This window comes from Halichoeres trimaculatus, unplaced genomic scaffold, assembly GCF_033239565.1.
Source record: "Halichoeres trimaculatus isolate MK-OKI-2021-1 unplaced genomic scaffold, fHalTri1.1 fHalTri1_scaffold_6, whole genome shotgun sequence".
NCBI lineage: Eukaryota > Metazoa > Chordata > Actinopteri > Labriformes > Labridae > Halichoeres > Halichoeres trimaculatus.
In genome coordinates this window covers 4568992-4585567 of record NW_027437184.1, presented here as the reverse complement: position 1 = coordinate 4585567, position 16576 = coordinate 4568992, and the positions used below count along the sequence as shown (strand labels likewise).

General features: G+C 37.2%; 1 protein-coding gene across 1 annotated transcript; it reads left to right on the top strand.

Annotated features, from left to right (window-relative positions):
- Positions 1 to 505: 505 nt before the first annotated feature.
- scimp (SLP adaptor and CSK interacting membrane protein) lies at positions 506 to 11401 on the top strand. Its single transcript, XM_074672359.1, has 8 exons — positions 506 to 640; positions 1330 to 1448; positions 5178 to 5232; positions 7871 to 7947; positions 10400 to 10510; positions 10595 to 10726; positions 10811 to 10879; positions 10965 to 11401. Exons 2-8 carry the CDS (start codon positions 1337 to 1339, stop codon positions 11399 to 11401), a joined length of 993 nt encoding a protein of 330 aa, XP_074528460.1. The 5' UTR covers positions 506 to 640; positions 1330 to 1336.
- Positions 11402 to 16576: the final 5175 nt, after the last annotated feature.

Sequence of the window (16576 nt, the reverse complement as noted above, 5' to 3'; positions counted from 1 at the left end):
AATAATAATAATAATAATAATAATAATAATAATAATAATAATAATAATAATAATGACAAACATTAAAAATATTAATTATTATAAAATCATAACTTTATATACAGTACAGACTATACAAAGTTAGATCAGTTACAATCCTTTTTCTTTTTAAGAGGAACTGAAAATAAAGAGACTGCAGAATAAACATTACTTTCCACTCTTATTTTAAAATTAACTCTCACAAACAGTGGCAGCAAAGAGTTTTTTTAGAATGACTAACTCGAAAGTGTTGTCTTTTGAAAAAAAAAGGACGTTATTTCATAGTCTTGAAACAGATGTTGCATACTATTTTTTATTTGACTCTTACACATACTCACACACACACACACACACACACACACACACACACACACACACACACACACACACACACACACACACACACACACACACACACACACACACACACACACACACACACACACACACACACAAAAGCTGTAATCACTGTAGCATGACAGAAGGAGGGGAGAGTCCAGTCTCAGCCTTCTTCTAAGGTCTGAAGTTATCTATGAAAATTAGTAACTGTCATGCAAATACAAAGCATGATGACTGCTGACATATCACATCCTGCACTACTTTAGCCAAACTGTGAGCTAAGGTAAGGTTCCTTTTTAATTATGCAGCAGAATAATTAGGGGCTCTTGAATTAATTCTTAAAACCTGTGAAAAATGTGAAATTATTTCAAAAACATAATCGTCTAGAAAATAAAATGTTCTTGCAATAAGTGCACGTTCAAATATCTGTAAAGACAGTAAAGTGTGAGCATCATTCAAAATACTGAAGTCACTGAAATGCTTATTGTATTAACACTTTTCTGAGCATTTTGTTTTCAAGTCAGCAGAATGTGGCAGAGATGCCACTTTGTTAATGTTTTGTTTCAGACAGGAAGCTGTTGAAAGGACAGGATATGGGGCATGCAGATAAACAGAAAGAACATTACTATCTGTCTGTCCGTAAAGATAGAAGAAACTGTGGCTTGAACTAACACCTAATTAAAAAAAATCCTCTTTCGTGCTTTTGTTAACCTTTCGTTTTCTCAATATTAAGGTTGTTACCAGCAAAGAAGTCAGACTTCCTCAGGAGAAAAAAAAAAGTCCCTCGAGCTTGTTGATTCTCAGAATGCTAACTTCGAACCAAAATAACTTTACCAACATAAAAAGGGGAAGTGGTGCATGGTCTGTCTTTCCGATTCACCCTGCCGTCTGCTGAAGAGCAACATCTTATTTCTCTTTAGTCACAGCACTGATGCCGTTTTTTGCTCTTTAATCCTCTGTGCTGTTGGACAGGGCGTCAATGGATCTTTCACGTAAATATTTGTGGCTGTTGGTGCTCGCTGGGACGATTTTAATAAGCGTGTTCATTGTTGTCATCTTCGTCCTCATCAACAAGTGCATCTCAAAAAAAGGTAGGATGAAACTTCACTCAACACATCTCTGAGAAGCTAGTGGATGTAGCATCATCTGCATATAAATGTTTACCCCTTATTCTTGTCAATTTTCCCACTTCTTTTTTTTCTTCTGTCATTAAAATTAAAATCTGTGATACATGCATCAGCAGATCCAGTATCACAGGAGGATGGTTTAAGATAAGGATGATTCACTGAAGGAAAATTCTGTTTTTGTAGCTGTTTAAGGACATAAATAAATAGTAAAGTACATTGTTTCTTATTGACACAAATAAAAAATGAAAATTTGAAATAAATTTGCTTTAGAGATTCAGTGATAAAATAATAAGATATGTCAAAAGTCGCACATCTAAAACGTGAAACCAATTAAAACCAGTAAACAGTTGTTTAAAAAATTAAAAAGAAAAACATTACTCAGCTTACAATGTGATTAAAAGTGTAATATCTGTGATAGGCTGTGTTATTGTGCTGTTCAATACACTTAGGGGAAAGGGGAAATTAACCTGTAAATAATATAGTATATGATATAAAACCAGTACATTTTTCAGTGTACTCATCTGTAGAACGAATAAATGAAATTGAATAATCTAAAATCAGGCAATGGAAAGATAACTGTTGAAATTTGAAGTATGAGAATGAACCTGCAGAATCTGTGGAGGGAGTTTCTCACACTGTTACTGTCTGTGGTGTACGACCTCAAGACAAACAGTGTCAGACAGTTTTAGCAGTGCACTACTCAAGCTATGTAAGTAAAGTCACTGTCTTGGTGCTAAATAACCACAAAAATGTTCTCACTATCTGTTAATTTGTTGTTTTGCTGTTGTGGAGCTGAGAGTCTATACATGAGAAGTTGAGTAAATTAATGAAATATAGAGTTCAGGGAGCAGGTGGGCACAGGCTCTTAATTTATAGGACCAAGGTATTATCTTGTGCCTTCAATATGAAAGTTGTTTAGATACTGTGAGCACAAAACAATTACTCTTTGTCCCCACAAAATAGTTAATGTAAACACATGATGAACATGTTATGAGACCTAAAAAGCACCTGTGTGCAGAATATTACCTTTGCATGTCTCATCATTTACAGTAAAGCTCTCATGTCTTTGCTTTGTGTAGACAATGATTTGTTCACAAAATTTAGTGACTTGTTTCTCTGTGACGTTGTGTCTTATCGAAACAAGTTCCACTGAAAACCCAACAAGATATGAGACAGGAGGTTGCAGTTTGTGGCTATGGGAGGGGAAGAATGGTTCCTTTTTTTGATGTTTGTTTTCAGGGAAGTACATTGCCGGGGAATTTGTTTCTCACACTTGATGGCCATTACATTTTCTCACGCTCTTATATTATTACTATTATTATTGTTAATAATAATAATAATAATAATAATAATAATAATAATAATAATAATAATAATAACAATAATAATAATAATAATAATAATAATAATAATAATAATAATAATAATAATAATAATTATTATTATTATTATTATTATTATTATTATTATTATTAACATTGTTATTAATATTGTTATTATTATTAGTATTATTTATTTATTTATTTATTTTAAGTCTTCCCAACTATTAAAAGAATAAATTAAAATAAATAATTTAGAATTTAAGTTTGTTGTCTTTGAAAAAGGTAAAGTGAGAACCTATGTTACATACAGATGAGTTTCATTTTTGGGAGTTAAATTATGGAACAGACTTAGTGTTGACTTGAAATAGTGTAAATCACTGTTGAGTTTCCAAAAAAATCGAAAAGTAAAATGATAAAGGATTACAATGTAAAAGCACTGAATGTTAAATGAATAAGAAGAATGATTACGAGCAAATCTTGTCATGATTTTATTTTCCTTATTTCTATGACTGCTACTCTGGGTTATTTTATGGATTGTATAGAATAGGCAAAAATAAGCCTCAGCTTCAGCCTTCTCCTTTTTCGGTTACAGAATTTGTTATTTATTGATATATTGGTGGATAAAATTGTACAAGGATATATACACGTTTTATTTTATTTTATTTATTTTTTTTATTGATTTTTTTGTTTTTATTTATTTATTCTTTTGGTGAGGTGATCACACATAATTCATATTCTGTAGGCCTACTGAATACTGTAACTGAAATGAAATACTCATTCAAAAAATACTCATCCATAGCTTTATTTATAAGCACATTTAAGGTCAACCAGAGCACTTTGCAGACAGATAAAAAATAGTTATAATACAATAATGAAAACAGTGGAATAAGTTAAGAACATATGCAAAAAAAATAATACAGCTATACAATTGTGGTAATAAAAAAAAGGAATACAATGAAATACAGCAATACAATCATGGCGGGTAGTAATTACAGTCCCTTGGGTCAGTTCCTGTTTATTTTTGGAATGGGGTGAACAAAGTTTGATTATTATTTAGTTATTATGAAATACACTTCAACAGTTTTCCTGCCAAGCAGCATCAGGGATTCCTCTTTTAAATATTCCTTGTGTCCCACACAGACATCAGAAAGTGAATTTTCTGTTTTTGTGAACTAAAATGGGACATATTTGCTTCTGGTATTCAAAATGTTGAAGTCTCTAGATGTTTATAAAATACTCTGAACACTTTTTTTTTAATCTGATTTTTTTTTTAATCATTACTATCTTAAACTGATTTCCCTCAGTGTTTTATTCTTACATATCTTATTGATCTATTTCATTGCCTTCTTCTGTCTTCTTGTTTTCTGCCTATTGCTTTCATTTTCAGTCTGTTTGTTCCATTGTGGATCACTTTGTTCTCTGTGTGCGCAGTCTGAATAAAAGCCATAAGAATAAGGGTAAGAATAGAGAATAAATCAGTAAAAATCTTGTAAAACAGGAAGCCAAGACTTCTGAACTTAAAGCTGTGAATTAAGTGTCAACAGTGTGACATAATCTGATCATAGCTCAGCATAAAAACTGCAAACAAGAGCTTGTCTGCCCGACTACAAGGGCTATATATCACATGTAAACACAGTACAATATGTCCAGGGATATAACTGCATTAAACTCTCATAAAAACAGACTCTCACTCACGCCCAGTCATATGTGGTAACGCTCTGTGCAAATAAAATCTAAATTCACATGAAAAAAGTAAGTAGCAACCTTTACTTCCCTTTCCTGTACCTGTTTCTCTGTATTAAGCTGGAAAAACTGTAGCTAGTGACCACAGAAGAGGAAGAGAAACCAAACTATTGCAGACCGTCAGAGTAACCTGCAGGTTTTACTCTGATTCTTCCTCTGCAAAGCATAATTATAATTGTATGATTTGCTATTATTAGAGGCCCCCTCTGGATTTGATTAGCTTAGATGAAACTTTAATGATCCCTGTGGGTAAACTGGGCTGCAGCAGTGAAGACAGGAGCTCTGTGATGGTTTAGTGTGAGGATAAACAGAGCAAACACAGGGAACAGAGCACACAGCTCAGATTTATACTGCGATGACCATACGAGAGTGTGATGACATGTTTATAAATGAAGGCACAAACACGGCCGCTGATGTGTAAATGTGATTTTTTTGTCGGTTTAATTATGTCCTACTTAGAGCCTCATTATCATGTGGTGTGAAATAAATCTTGGTGTATTTATTTTCATCCCCATTTGTAGCAACATAATCCTGCATCACACTCCTGCTGAGCCGTTAATGAACTCAACCATGATACGTTTTCTTTTTCCTGTCGTTTAACTTCTTCCTCACTCTGTTTCCTCCACAGCCAAACTCAAAATCACACACTCAAACCTGGAAAAAGGACATGGCTTCAGCATCAGGTAATGTTTGTTTATATTCTATATTATTTTAGATTCGTTACTTAAACCCAGCCCAAACCTAAGTGTATTAATATTGTGTTGTGTGTTTATACCTGGTCTCTGTGTCTGCATATCTTTTGATCAGAAAAGCATTTTTGGTGACAAAAACTCAGTTAACTTCCATAAAATCCTAGATTTTCACAATTCTTTTGATGAATTTAACAACAGCGTAAGCACATCACAAATATAGGTGTGCAAAAACACAGTATGGATACACACAGAGCTTACTTTAGATTTACTCAAAGACAACATCAAACATGTTAGAAAAGTTTAGATTTGCTTTAAATCACTTCATGGGTCAACTTAGTGAAAAATAGCACTCTTGTTTAAAACAGCAGAGTTAATCTTTTTAAATAAACTTAAAGCTGATATACTAAACTTCCTAAGTACTGCGTATCATGGCACATTTTAAATAAATTTAGTACACCCAACTTTAGATCAAAGCTGGTCGACTTCCTTTTCTCCGAGTGTGTCAACAAACTGGCAAAGCAGGAGGTTTCTGATTTATCAACAGCTGTGAAATAGCTGGTAGTGACAAAAAACGATTTCAAGGATCGAGGCCCATGAGTCAAAAGCTGGAAATAAAAAAGAAAATGTATTCAACTTCAAAAACAAGACAAAAGGCAAAAGGAGAAGAGGGTTTAAAATGGCAAAAATGTCACTTACTAACCATCTTTTAAAAAGAAGAAAGAAAAGATGTTGATAAATATCTTTGATACCAGACTCATACCTCTGGAAACACACTTGACGAGACGATCAGGCACAGGGCAAAGTGAGACGCCGTCTTTAGCACATGTGGAAACAACAAGGGCAGGGACAACAATCACAAAGGTGAGACATACATGAGGGCAGAAAAGGACAGCAAAACAGTTAAAAGGTAAAAACAAAGAAAAGATTAAACTAAAAAGTGTGAAATTTACATAAATGATGAGAAATTACAGGCAGTTAAATTATAGGGTTAAAAAGAAATCTAACTCTTAAGTCTTGACACTTAAAGGGACTGTGAGGACTTTCTATTTGAAGTGGATTACAGTGACTAGGATTGTGCACGCTGTCATGATGTCGACTCTTAGGGTTGTTTTTGTTTTGAAAAATGAACAGAGATCATATCTTCCTTTTCACTCTACTTTTCCTTGTTCGAGGTAACTTTTTACCCGATGCAATGCCATGAGGTATTTATGTATGTATTTATCAACAGTTACGTGGCACTGTTGTTTGAAACATGACAATAAGCAAACTTTGTAAACTCAGTTTGTATGTAGCTATGTAGTTTTGTAAGTAGTAGTTAAGTAGTTTTGTAAGTAGTCCATATGTAGCACTACTGGTAGCCCGGTGCTCTAAGACGTGTCTGTAATGTGTAACGTTAGTGAATCCTGGTTATGTCCTGCCAGTCATCTACCAATCAGAGCTAACGTAACCTCACTCGTCATTTTATTGATAGACTCTCAAGTTTGAACAGACCACTGCAGAATAACTGCTGACTGTGGGTTGGAATGAACGTTAGCACAAACAGCTTAAACAGTGTTTTAGCTTTTAAATCATATTTTAGTCTTTAGCTCATGCTTTAAATTTTAGCTCATGTTTTAGCTTTAAGCTCATATTTAAGTCTTTAGCTCATGCTTGAGCTTTCAGCTTGAGTTTTAGCTTTTAGCTCATGTTTTAGCCTTTAGCTCATGCTTTAGCTTTTAGCTCCGGATTTAGCTTTTAAGTCATGCTTTAGCTTTTAGGTCATGCTATATCCTTGAGACCATGTACTAGCTTTTAGCTTGGGGTTTGGCCCTCAGCTCGTGCTTTAGCTTTTAGCTCATGCGTTAGCCTTTAGCTCATATTATAGCTTTTAGCTCATGCTTTATCCTTAAGACCATGTTTTAGCTTTTAGCTCGTGATTTGGCCTTCAGCTTGTGTTTTAGCTTTCAGCTTGTAATTGAACCTTTAGGACATGTTTTAGCCTTTAGCCCATGTTTTAGCCTTTAGCTCATGATTAAGCCTTTAGCTGATGCTTTATTCTTAAGCTTGTGATTTGGCTTTTAGCTCATTATTTAGCCTTTAGCTTGTGTTTAAGCCTTCAGCTCGTGCTATCTCTCTCTTGTCTATCTTTCTTCTGCTCTTCTGTCCTTTTTCTGTCTGACAGTTAGACTCCAGTGTCCACCATCACTACAAAATTAATCACAGAAATCGTTTTCAGCAGAGAAAAACTCTGTTAGTTTCATTGTTGATTAAAATTAGGGATATATGTAGAGAGGAGAGATTTCCAAGATCACTTTAAATGTTCTCACAGTCCCTTTAAAGAAAAACACATTTTAACTTTAATTTATCATTGCGGACATAATCCAAGTGACAGGTGCTGAACCTGGGGCTCTGCACTGGGTCGCACCAGCTACACAGGAGTCTAAATGTAGCCTGGTTTGAACACATCTTTAAATTTAGGATGGAGTTCAAATTCCACAAAGGTTAAAGTAACAACTTTTCAAATGAAAGCATGTGAATACTCAAAAGTCAAAAGAGCAGATTCATAACTCAGGAAATGACATAATCCGAAGAGCACGTTGGATTCAGGGTGTCCTCATTGAACCTAACATTTATTTTCTTTTTCCAACAGGAGCAACAAGTACCAGGAGAGGAACATCAAAGCCAGCACCCCACCTTTACCTCCTCGGACACAGTTTCTCACTGAAGGCAAGGCTTTTATTTAATGTCTGAATAGATTATGTAACACAGCTCTACCCATCAAACCCCCCTTCTTCCTGCAGCCTCTTATCTTGCCCTCACGTTCACCACATTATCACAAAAACTGCAAATAAAACCTAAATCTGTCTGCTGTGAGACCAGAAGCCAAAATCTAAGAGGAAAAAGAGGATTACATCTGAGGCTCACATGAGTTTGTCAAAAAATAACACGTGACCACTAATGACAGAAAAATTAAGCAACATGAAGAGCAGTGGAATAAAAGCCTCCATGACTGTTTCTGCACAGCCACAGAAAACTGGACTCAGATCCAGTCATAAACCACATTCTGTCCTCCAAACTGTGGTTTCTGTACCAAAATGATCCATGCATCACATATTCAAGCTGAGTGAGAAATAAAAATGATGTCCACAGTGAGGCCAAATGAACAAAGCGCCAGATTTGTTTCACAAATCTGGCCAAAATAATTGGATTTTTTGGCCAGAGGAGTGTTTCCATGAAACTCTAGCAACTCCATTTTTCTCCAGCCTGTTGAAGCAAACACAGAATATCAAAGAGAATATATTAGACCTCCAGATTTTGTAGACTGTAGCATAAAAACTTGCTGCCTGTAAAATCACAGACGGCAGAGCATGGAGGTAGAAGCCTGTTGATGGTGGTTTTTGTAAATACTGACTCAGCCTGACTTTTGGCCAACCTTGGAGCAGATACAGAGCTGCATCTGACACGGGCCTTTAGCTTCCTAGCTAGAAGCTACAACAAGCTCTAACTTGCTAATCCATCCTCAATTACAAGCCTCAATGTCTGTTTTTCAAACCACCTACTACACTAGTACTACCTACTATTTTAGCCAAATTCAGTCAGTAGTAATCAGTTTGTGAAAATTTGCAAAATCTCCAGTTTGCCAAAAATCCCCAGATGTCCTACTGATCCAGAAAAATCCAGAAAATGTCTTACTATTCAACAGACCAGTCTACTTGGCATACTGTTTGCCAAAATGCATGGCACTCACGATGTTTGTCTATGCAGGGGGCAGGTTTGGTAAATTACCGCCATCTACTGGAATGAGTCGGCATTACAACTATAATACAACAACACTAATGTAAGACAGTCTGTGAGATGGAAGTGAAATGATGCGAAAAACACAAGTATAATATATAAATAAACCACTTATTCACTATTTTAAAACATACCTGAATTATATAGAAGTGGTTTTTCCATCAGCTTTAAAAATAAAAATCCCTTCCAGATTTATTTTAAGAAACGATAAAACTTTCGGTGTAAGATTAGAAATCAAATATGATGATTCTGCTATGATGTGATTAACAAAATGACTAAAATGGCAAGATCTACCTAAAGTTCGTGTTGTACATTTATAATCAAGGCACAATAAAATCCATCACTTGTAGCTCCATTTTCTGAAACTGAAAACCAAAGTAGTAGGGAGGGATTATTTGTTTATCAACAACGGCGGATGCGCGCGCAACCTTGGTGCGGAAGCATTGCGGAGTATAACGGTTTGTCAACTGACGTGGAAGAGTTAACCACCAAAAAACGCGGTTTTAAACTAAATATCATCACTTACATGGATGGTAAACGGCTCCCAAGTTTGTAAAATAGCAGTGAGTGGACAAAAGAGATCAGCAAGTGGATGGATATTTGGTGGACTTACGTTTCTAGCAGAGTTAAACACACAACTGTCACTCGATGCTCATGACTGCATTTTCACGGGACACTTACCAGACCGGAGCGTAAACATGTGTCGATAAATCAGAAACCGTCCCAGACCAAAAAAAGGACACAGACTGCTGAGTCTGAGACCCGGTTCATGATAAAAGACCCAGAAAACTACGTCCAGAGTTAATTATTCACCCGCGGACATCGCTGGTGTTTCAGTGTAAAGTGTGACCCTGTTAACTGGTGACTCTCGGCCGTTAATCACTGATACTGTCGGCTGAGTCACCAGTTAGCATGGTCGCTATTAACTCCAAAACACCGGTTGCTCTGTGACGGTCAAAACTTGATAAACGTTGCCTCTTTTGTATGGTATCGATTCTAAAAACTGATCACAGAACAACCGTACATTTTTATGCAAATAACAGGTTGAATTTAGCGTTTAAAAAACGCTAACTCGTCTGAATGAATGGAGCGAACCTCTGCTTCCGCAGTCCACGTGCGCATCATTACGATGACGTAGGCTGATTATCTCTCTCAAAAGCAGTAGGCAGCATTCACATGTTGTATGTAGTAGGTGGTTTGGAAAACAGCTATTTTTTCTAACATAGATCAAAAATCAACTGGCTGCAGACCTCCATCTTTAGACCCTTATCTTCGTAGCACTGAAGCAGCTGCAATAGAGGCTTGGGAATATGTGCACAAAGAGAAGTTTGAAAAAAAACTGCTGAAAGATCTTAAGCATTAAATGTTAAATTTATGGTTTTAGGAGCCCAAAGTTATGAAAACCTGACAGAGGAATGCAACCATGAGCAGAGAACGCTGGATAACAAGCAGAGTACGAGGGACCACAAGCAGAGTGTTCGGGATTACGAGCAGAGTATGCCAGACTAATTTATTCCAACACTGTAACCCTTAATGCTGAAAAGATCCTGAATATAAAATATTAAATTTATGGTTTCAGAGGTACAAAGTTACGAAAATCTGACAGAGGAACCCGCCTACGAGCAGAGTATGCCGGACTACGTAGAAGGCGTGCCGGACTACGAGCAGAGCATGCCGGATTATGTAGAGGGCGTGCCAGATAACGGGCAGAGTATGCCGTAATAATTTATTGTTTTACTTTAACCCTGAATGTTGAAAAGATTTTAAAAATAAAATATTGAATCTATGATTTCAGAGGCCCAAAGTTATGAAAATCTGGCCGAGGAGCCCAACTACGAGCAGAGCATGCCGGATAACAAGCAGAGTATGAGGGGCTAACTTATCCGTACGCTGTTACTCTGAATGCCTAAAAAGATCTTGATTATGAAATTTTACTTTTACGTTTTCAGTGGCACAAAGTTACGAGAATCTGGCTGAGGAATCCAACTACGAGCAGAGTACGCCAGATTACGAACAAGCAGAGCCGGACTACGAACAGAGTACACCAGACTACGAACAAGCCGAGCCAGACTACGAGCAGAGTACACCAGACTACGAACAAGCCGAGCCGGACTACGAACAAGCCGAGCCGGACTACGAACAAGCCGAGCCGGACTACGAACAAGCCGAGCCGGACTACGAACAAGCCGAGCCGGACTATGTGGAGGACCTGAATGAGCCGCCTGATTATCTGAAGTTAGAGGATGACGACATCATTCTTCCTCCTCCTCCTCCACCTTTCCAGGATCCTGATTCAGCAGCAGACACCGCCTCTACAGATGACTACGACGACATAGGAGGTGAGGATGAAAACCAGGATGATGAGGACTACGATGACGTGGGATGAATCTATGAAACGACAGACGGAGAAGGCACTTTTTTGACTTTCATACCTGGATCCTGCTGCAGAGAGGTTGATGGAAGTTGCACTTAATGTGCAAAAGCTTTACAAGTGGACTCAGTGACATAATGTAAATAACAGTTTTAATATATGTCAGAAATCATACTTGTTATTTCATCTGCTGCTTATAAAAAGTATCTGCTGAGAAATAATGTCTGGTCCAGCTACATAAAAAAAAATAGTTTTTATATTCTTGTTTTTATTCCAGGTGTTAAAATAAAACTCATTTTATACTTTCCAAACTCTTTCATAGTCTGTTCAGCAGAGACTTAATTAATGACATGCATTAAAATAAGATTAAACCCCAGTAAAAAAAAAAACTGATCACTTTGCTTTATCTGTTTCCACCTGTGAGATAAATCCCAGAGTAAGGAAAAACACTTTGCACTGAGAGACTGCAGCTGACAAATTGATGATCTTTGACATTTTTGATTACAAAGATGTGTTAGCAAATAGATTGCATTTAGCTACGGCTTTGCATAATGTTTGCTCCTGAGAGTTTCTCTCCTTTAACAAGTCTCACAGTCTCCTGTGAGCTGCACTGGGTTTGTATCTGAGAGCGAAAACATTGCTTCTTCTAAGAGCTAACTTCTAAGAGAGTCCAAAGTAGCAGAAATTAAGCTCTACTGAACAGGTTCAATGTCGTAACCTCAGATTTCTTTGTCTTTTTTTTTAAAGTAGACTTTCGCAACTCTCTTATTTCAACACATGAAAAGAAAAAATGCATTACATACAGTTTTAATCTGTATAGGGGTCATGCCTAGTTATAAATGAAGCTGTTTAGAATAGAATAGAAAATTGAATAGAATAGAAAATACTTTATTTATCCCCGAGGGGAAATTCAGGAGTCACAGCAACAATCAAGAAAACCAAAGTAAGAAAGTGTATAGAAAGTGCAAAAAGCTCCATAAGAAAATAGATGCTGACAGCTTGTCCATCATTGTCCAGTCAGCCAGCCTCCACCTCCACAGGGTCCAGGACTGAGCTTCTTCAGCAGTCTGTTCAGTCTCTGTCTGCTGGATCCTGTCTGCTCACAGCAGGTGAAGCTCTTCTAATGTGGTGTTGGTGTCCGATGTCAGCTCCATCAGCCACGTCCGTGAAGAGCACGATGCCACTCTGCCTGCCGGCAGCCCCTCTGCCGCTGGGTTGGCATGGCTAGCTCGTCCATCTTATTGGAGATAGATCTTACGTTCCCAAGCCCTACACTAGTTAGCATTGACATGCTACAGGCTGCTAACAGCTGATTTCACATGTAAACAATGCAGCCATGGATACATGTAGGATCTCCAGACAAACAGGAGAAAAAGTAGTAAAAATATCACTGAAGACACAAAAAGTTTGGTGTCCATGACCAACAATGAACCATACAAAGTAATGATCCACTCCAAATACAAAGATGACGAAAAAGAGACGAAAAAAAATTACAAGAAACGGACAAAGAAGAGAGAGATGCTGCAACAGGCAGCTATTTGGGCAGCGCCTAGCAATGAAAAAATAGAATTAATTAAATAAATTAAATAATTAAGTAATAAAAAAATAACAAAACTGATTTGTGCCATGTAAACAGAATATTCCTCCGTTGTCATGTGTTCTCGAAAGTGGGAAAACTCAGACACATCCGTGCTTCGATCCCATTTTAAACCCATTTCTCTATCTTAAAATGAATAATAAATGCTCTCTCTGGCTCATTGGGTGTAATTTCCCCCTGAGGATTGTCTTTTCTTTGGCCTCTTGTTCCCTCTAGTTGGTTGAAAGATAGTTTGAATTTCATAGCAGTACTCATGGTCCTTAAGGAGCCTGTGCGTTTACTTATCAAAATTGCTTGTGCTGTGAGATATTAAATCTATTGAATTATGCAAAAGGGTATTGGTATCTGGGGTTATTGCACAGATCATAGGAAGAAAAGATTTACAACAAGACTCTGGCCTGTAAGGAGAGGATATAAGCTCATCCTGGTACACAAACAATCCAAAAGACTCACACTCAGAGAGTAAAATATGATCTCTTTAACACTCAGCAACTCAAACCTAACAGGAATGGTTTACTGACTGATGAGGAAATCCCACATATTTGGTGAATTCAGAACAGATGACAATTGGACAATTCGTGCAATAAAAGTTGAGAACGGCCGAGACGGAAACCAAAAATTTTCAGCCTTCTACTGCTGGAACATTGAGGGACACTTTCACGGATCACAGAAGAAACCCCGTCATACCGGTTTTACGTGACTGTTTGGGCCACTGGCTGCGTATAAAGATGGCAGACACCTCCCCACCTCATCCAAAAATGAAGCCAAAATTTATTTCATTCATTTCTTTGTCCGTTTCTTGTGATTTTTTTGTCTCTTTTTCGTCATCTTTGTATTTGGAGTGGATCATTACTTTGCACGGTTCATGGTTGGTCATGGACACCAAACTTTTTGTGTCTTCAGTGATATTTTTTCTATTTTTTCTCCTGTGTTTGTCTAGAGATCCTACATGTAACCATGGCTGAATTGTTTACTTGTAAAATCAGCTGTTAGCAGCTTGTAGCATGTCAGTGCTAACTGGTGCAAAGCCAGATGTTTTCCCACAAGGTGAGGAGAAAGAGGTGAGGACGAACTGATGGTTCTCAGGTGAGAGCTAAGAAGTGATGACATGGACCTGTCCTTCCATCGTTATTGGGAACGTAAGATCTATCTCCTATAAGATGGACAAGCTAGCCTGAGAAAAATGAACTCTGGGAAATATCAGCATGGTGTAAAGTAACTAAAATAACAGGAATCACGTTTAAGGAAGACAATCTAACGCAAGTTTCTAGGATCAACTCATACCCTGTGTTTTAGCTTGACTCATCGAACTTTACTACAGCCAGTCAACAGAGGAAGATTGAAGTGTTTTGGCATCACTTTCAGGAGCAATCGTGTCGTCCGTCTTTTTGTATCAGTCACGGTTTAGACTGACGTTGCGAAAACTCAAACATTCAAATATAAAACAAATCACCGTAAGAACGTTAGAGATCAGGTGTAATTGGATTTTAACTGTCTACACTGTCTTAAAGTAAACAACCCAGAGCAAAACAATCCCATTTTTTACCCACAGCCTGAATGAAGTCTTTGTATTGAGTCTACTGTAACCGACACATTTTCCCAATTCAGAAAACCAGAGTGAGCGCCTTGTCCTGAAACCAGAGTTTATGCATCTCACCACACTCTGGCAACATGTGCAGCAACAGTCAGCAGAAGTGGTCTCCTTCACCAACAGCGCTGTGAGAAACCAAACCTCGGCTCATTTCCTGGCTGCTCAGAGTCAACAGAGCTGTCAGAGGAGGTAGCAGCAACAGAGGAGGTGGTACAAGCATAGAAAGGAAATTAGGGGGGAAAAAGTTATTCTCCTGGAGAAAAAAATGACTCATTTGACTGATTTATCCAGAGTGAAGAGCTGTTGATTTGTTTAAACTGATGTATAGAAGGGTGAGAAAAATTATTGCTGTGTCTGGTGGAGGAGGAGCTAACTTTCACTTCTTAGGTTGTTTAAGGTAGTGGTTCCTGACCTCACTATTAGGTCCCTCAAAATGCTTCAGGATAAAACCAGTGGGTGTGTGCAATGACTCATTAAAGAGAGAAGAAAAACAAGCTGTTTTGCAACAAAGAATAAATATATAAATAAATAAATAAATAAATAAAAAGGGAGTTATTGAAACAATGACAATAATGAACTGTTGAATGGCACATCTCATTTTAAAATCAAATTTCCAAAATGACAGAGTTAGCAAATTAAAGTTTTATGTTTAATGTAATTTTGAAATCACTGAAGTAGTTTGGTTTGAACAAAAATCTATGAGCAACGCATACAGGTGCAGCAAAGCTGAATGATGTCAGGGGGTGTTAAAACAGACTTGTGGAAGAAACTAAACACAAGTTATTGGTTGGCAGCACTTGTTTAATTGGCGGCAAATTACTGCAGGTCAGGCATTGTAAAAATAAACTCCAGTATAGAATAGAATAGAATAGAATAGATTAGAATAGTATTGACTTAATTTATCGAAACAAAGTAAGAAAGTGTATAGAAAGTGCAAATAGCGCCATAATAAAATAGATGCTAACAGCTTGTCCATCATTGTCCAGTCAGCCAGCCTCCACCTCCACAGGGTCCAGGACTGAGCTTCTTCAGCAGTCTGTTCAGTCTCTGTCTCCTGGATCCTGTCTGCTCACAGCAGGTGAAGCTCTTCCAATGTGGAGTTGGTGTCTGGTGTTAGCTCTGTTAGCCATGTCTGTGAATAGCATGATGCTACTCTGCCTTCTGGTATTCCCTCTGTTTCTGGGTTAGCACAGCTAGCTCATCCATCTTATTGGAGATAGATCTTACGTTCCCAATAATGATGGATGGAAGGACAGGTCCATGTCGTCACTTCTTAGCTCACACCTGAGAACCAGCACGTCATCCTCACCTCCTTCTCACCTTGTGGGGAAACATCAGGCCTTGCACCAGTTAGCATTGACATGCTACAGGCTGCTAACAGCTGATTTCACATGTTGATGAACTGCTGAATATGTATTTTTAACTGTGTAGTATTTTTTTTCTTCAAACTAAATAGTAAATTGGTATTGTTTTCCACAGAGAACTATTTTAAAGCTGGTACGGCAGTGCAGTATTTATTTGAATGAAAGAAGTCAGGATCATAAAGCACATTTTATCACATGTGCAATTATTGCGTATTCATTTGATTTCATTCTCAATATGGATGGCAAGACTTCCTTTTCTTATTTATACAGATATATAACTGTTGTTTGATGTAAAATGAAGGAATTCTGAGAATGAAATAAAAAGAATCAGTTAGCCACCAACTCTATTAAGAGAATAGGAAACAGCACAAGTCATCCACAATCCCAAATGTTGACCATATATGAATTTTCATATTTATGTTTTTTAAGGAATTTCTAGTCCCGGTGCCCTGCAGACATGTTATTGAACCAATAAATGATCCGATGAATTAGATACACATCATTAAAAAACCACAGAGCAGAAATTTTAAAGCATGTGTGATGAGGGTTTTCACCACTACCTGGCAACCCAAAGTTTATTTTGCTTCTGAAGCACAAATTCTCTTCAAATTATCTGCAAATGGCATAATGTTAATAAT

What these genes read in the sequence shown, in the direction of transcription:
- scimp (XM_074672359.1), top strand. Translation starts at nt 1,337, where the DNA reads ATGGATCTTTCACGTAAATATTTGTGGCTGTTGGTGCTCGCTGGGACG. An exon ending in GGACATGGCTTCAGCATCAG is followed by an intron (nt 5,233 to 7,870) that starts GTAATGTTTGTT and finishes TTTTTCCAACAG; the next exon opens with GAGCAACAAGTACCAGGAGA. An exon ending in CATGCCGGATAACAAGCAGA is followed by an intron (nt 10,880 to 10,964) that starts GTATGAGGGGCT and finishes TTACGTTTTCAG; the next exon opens with TGGCACAAAGTTACGAGAAT.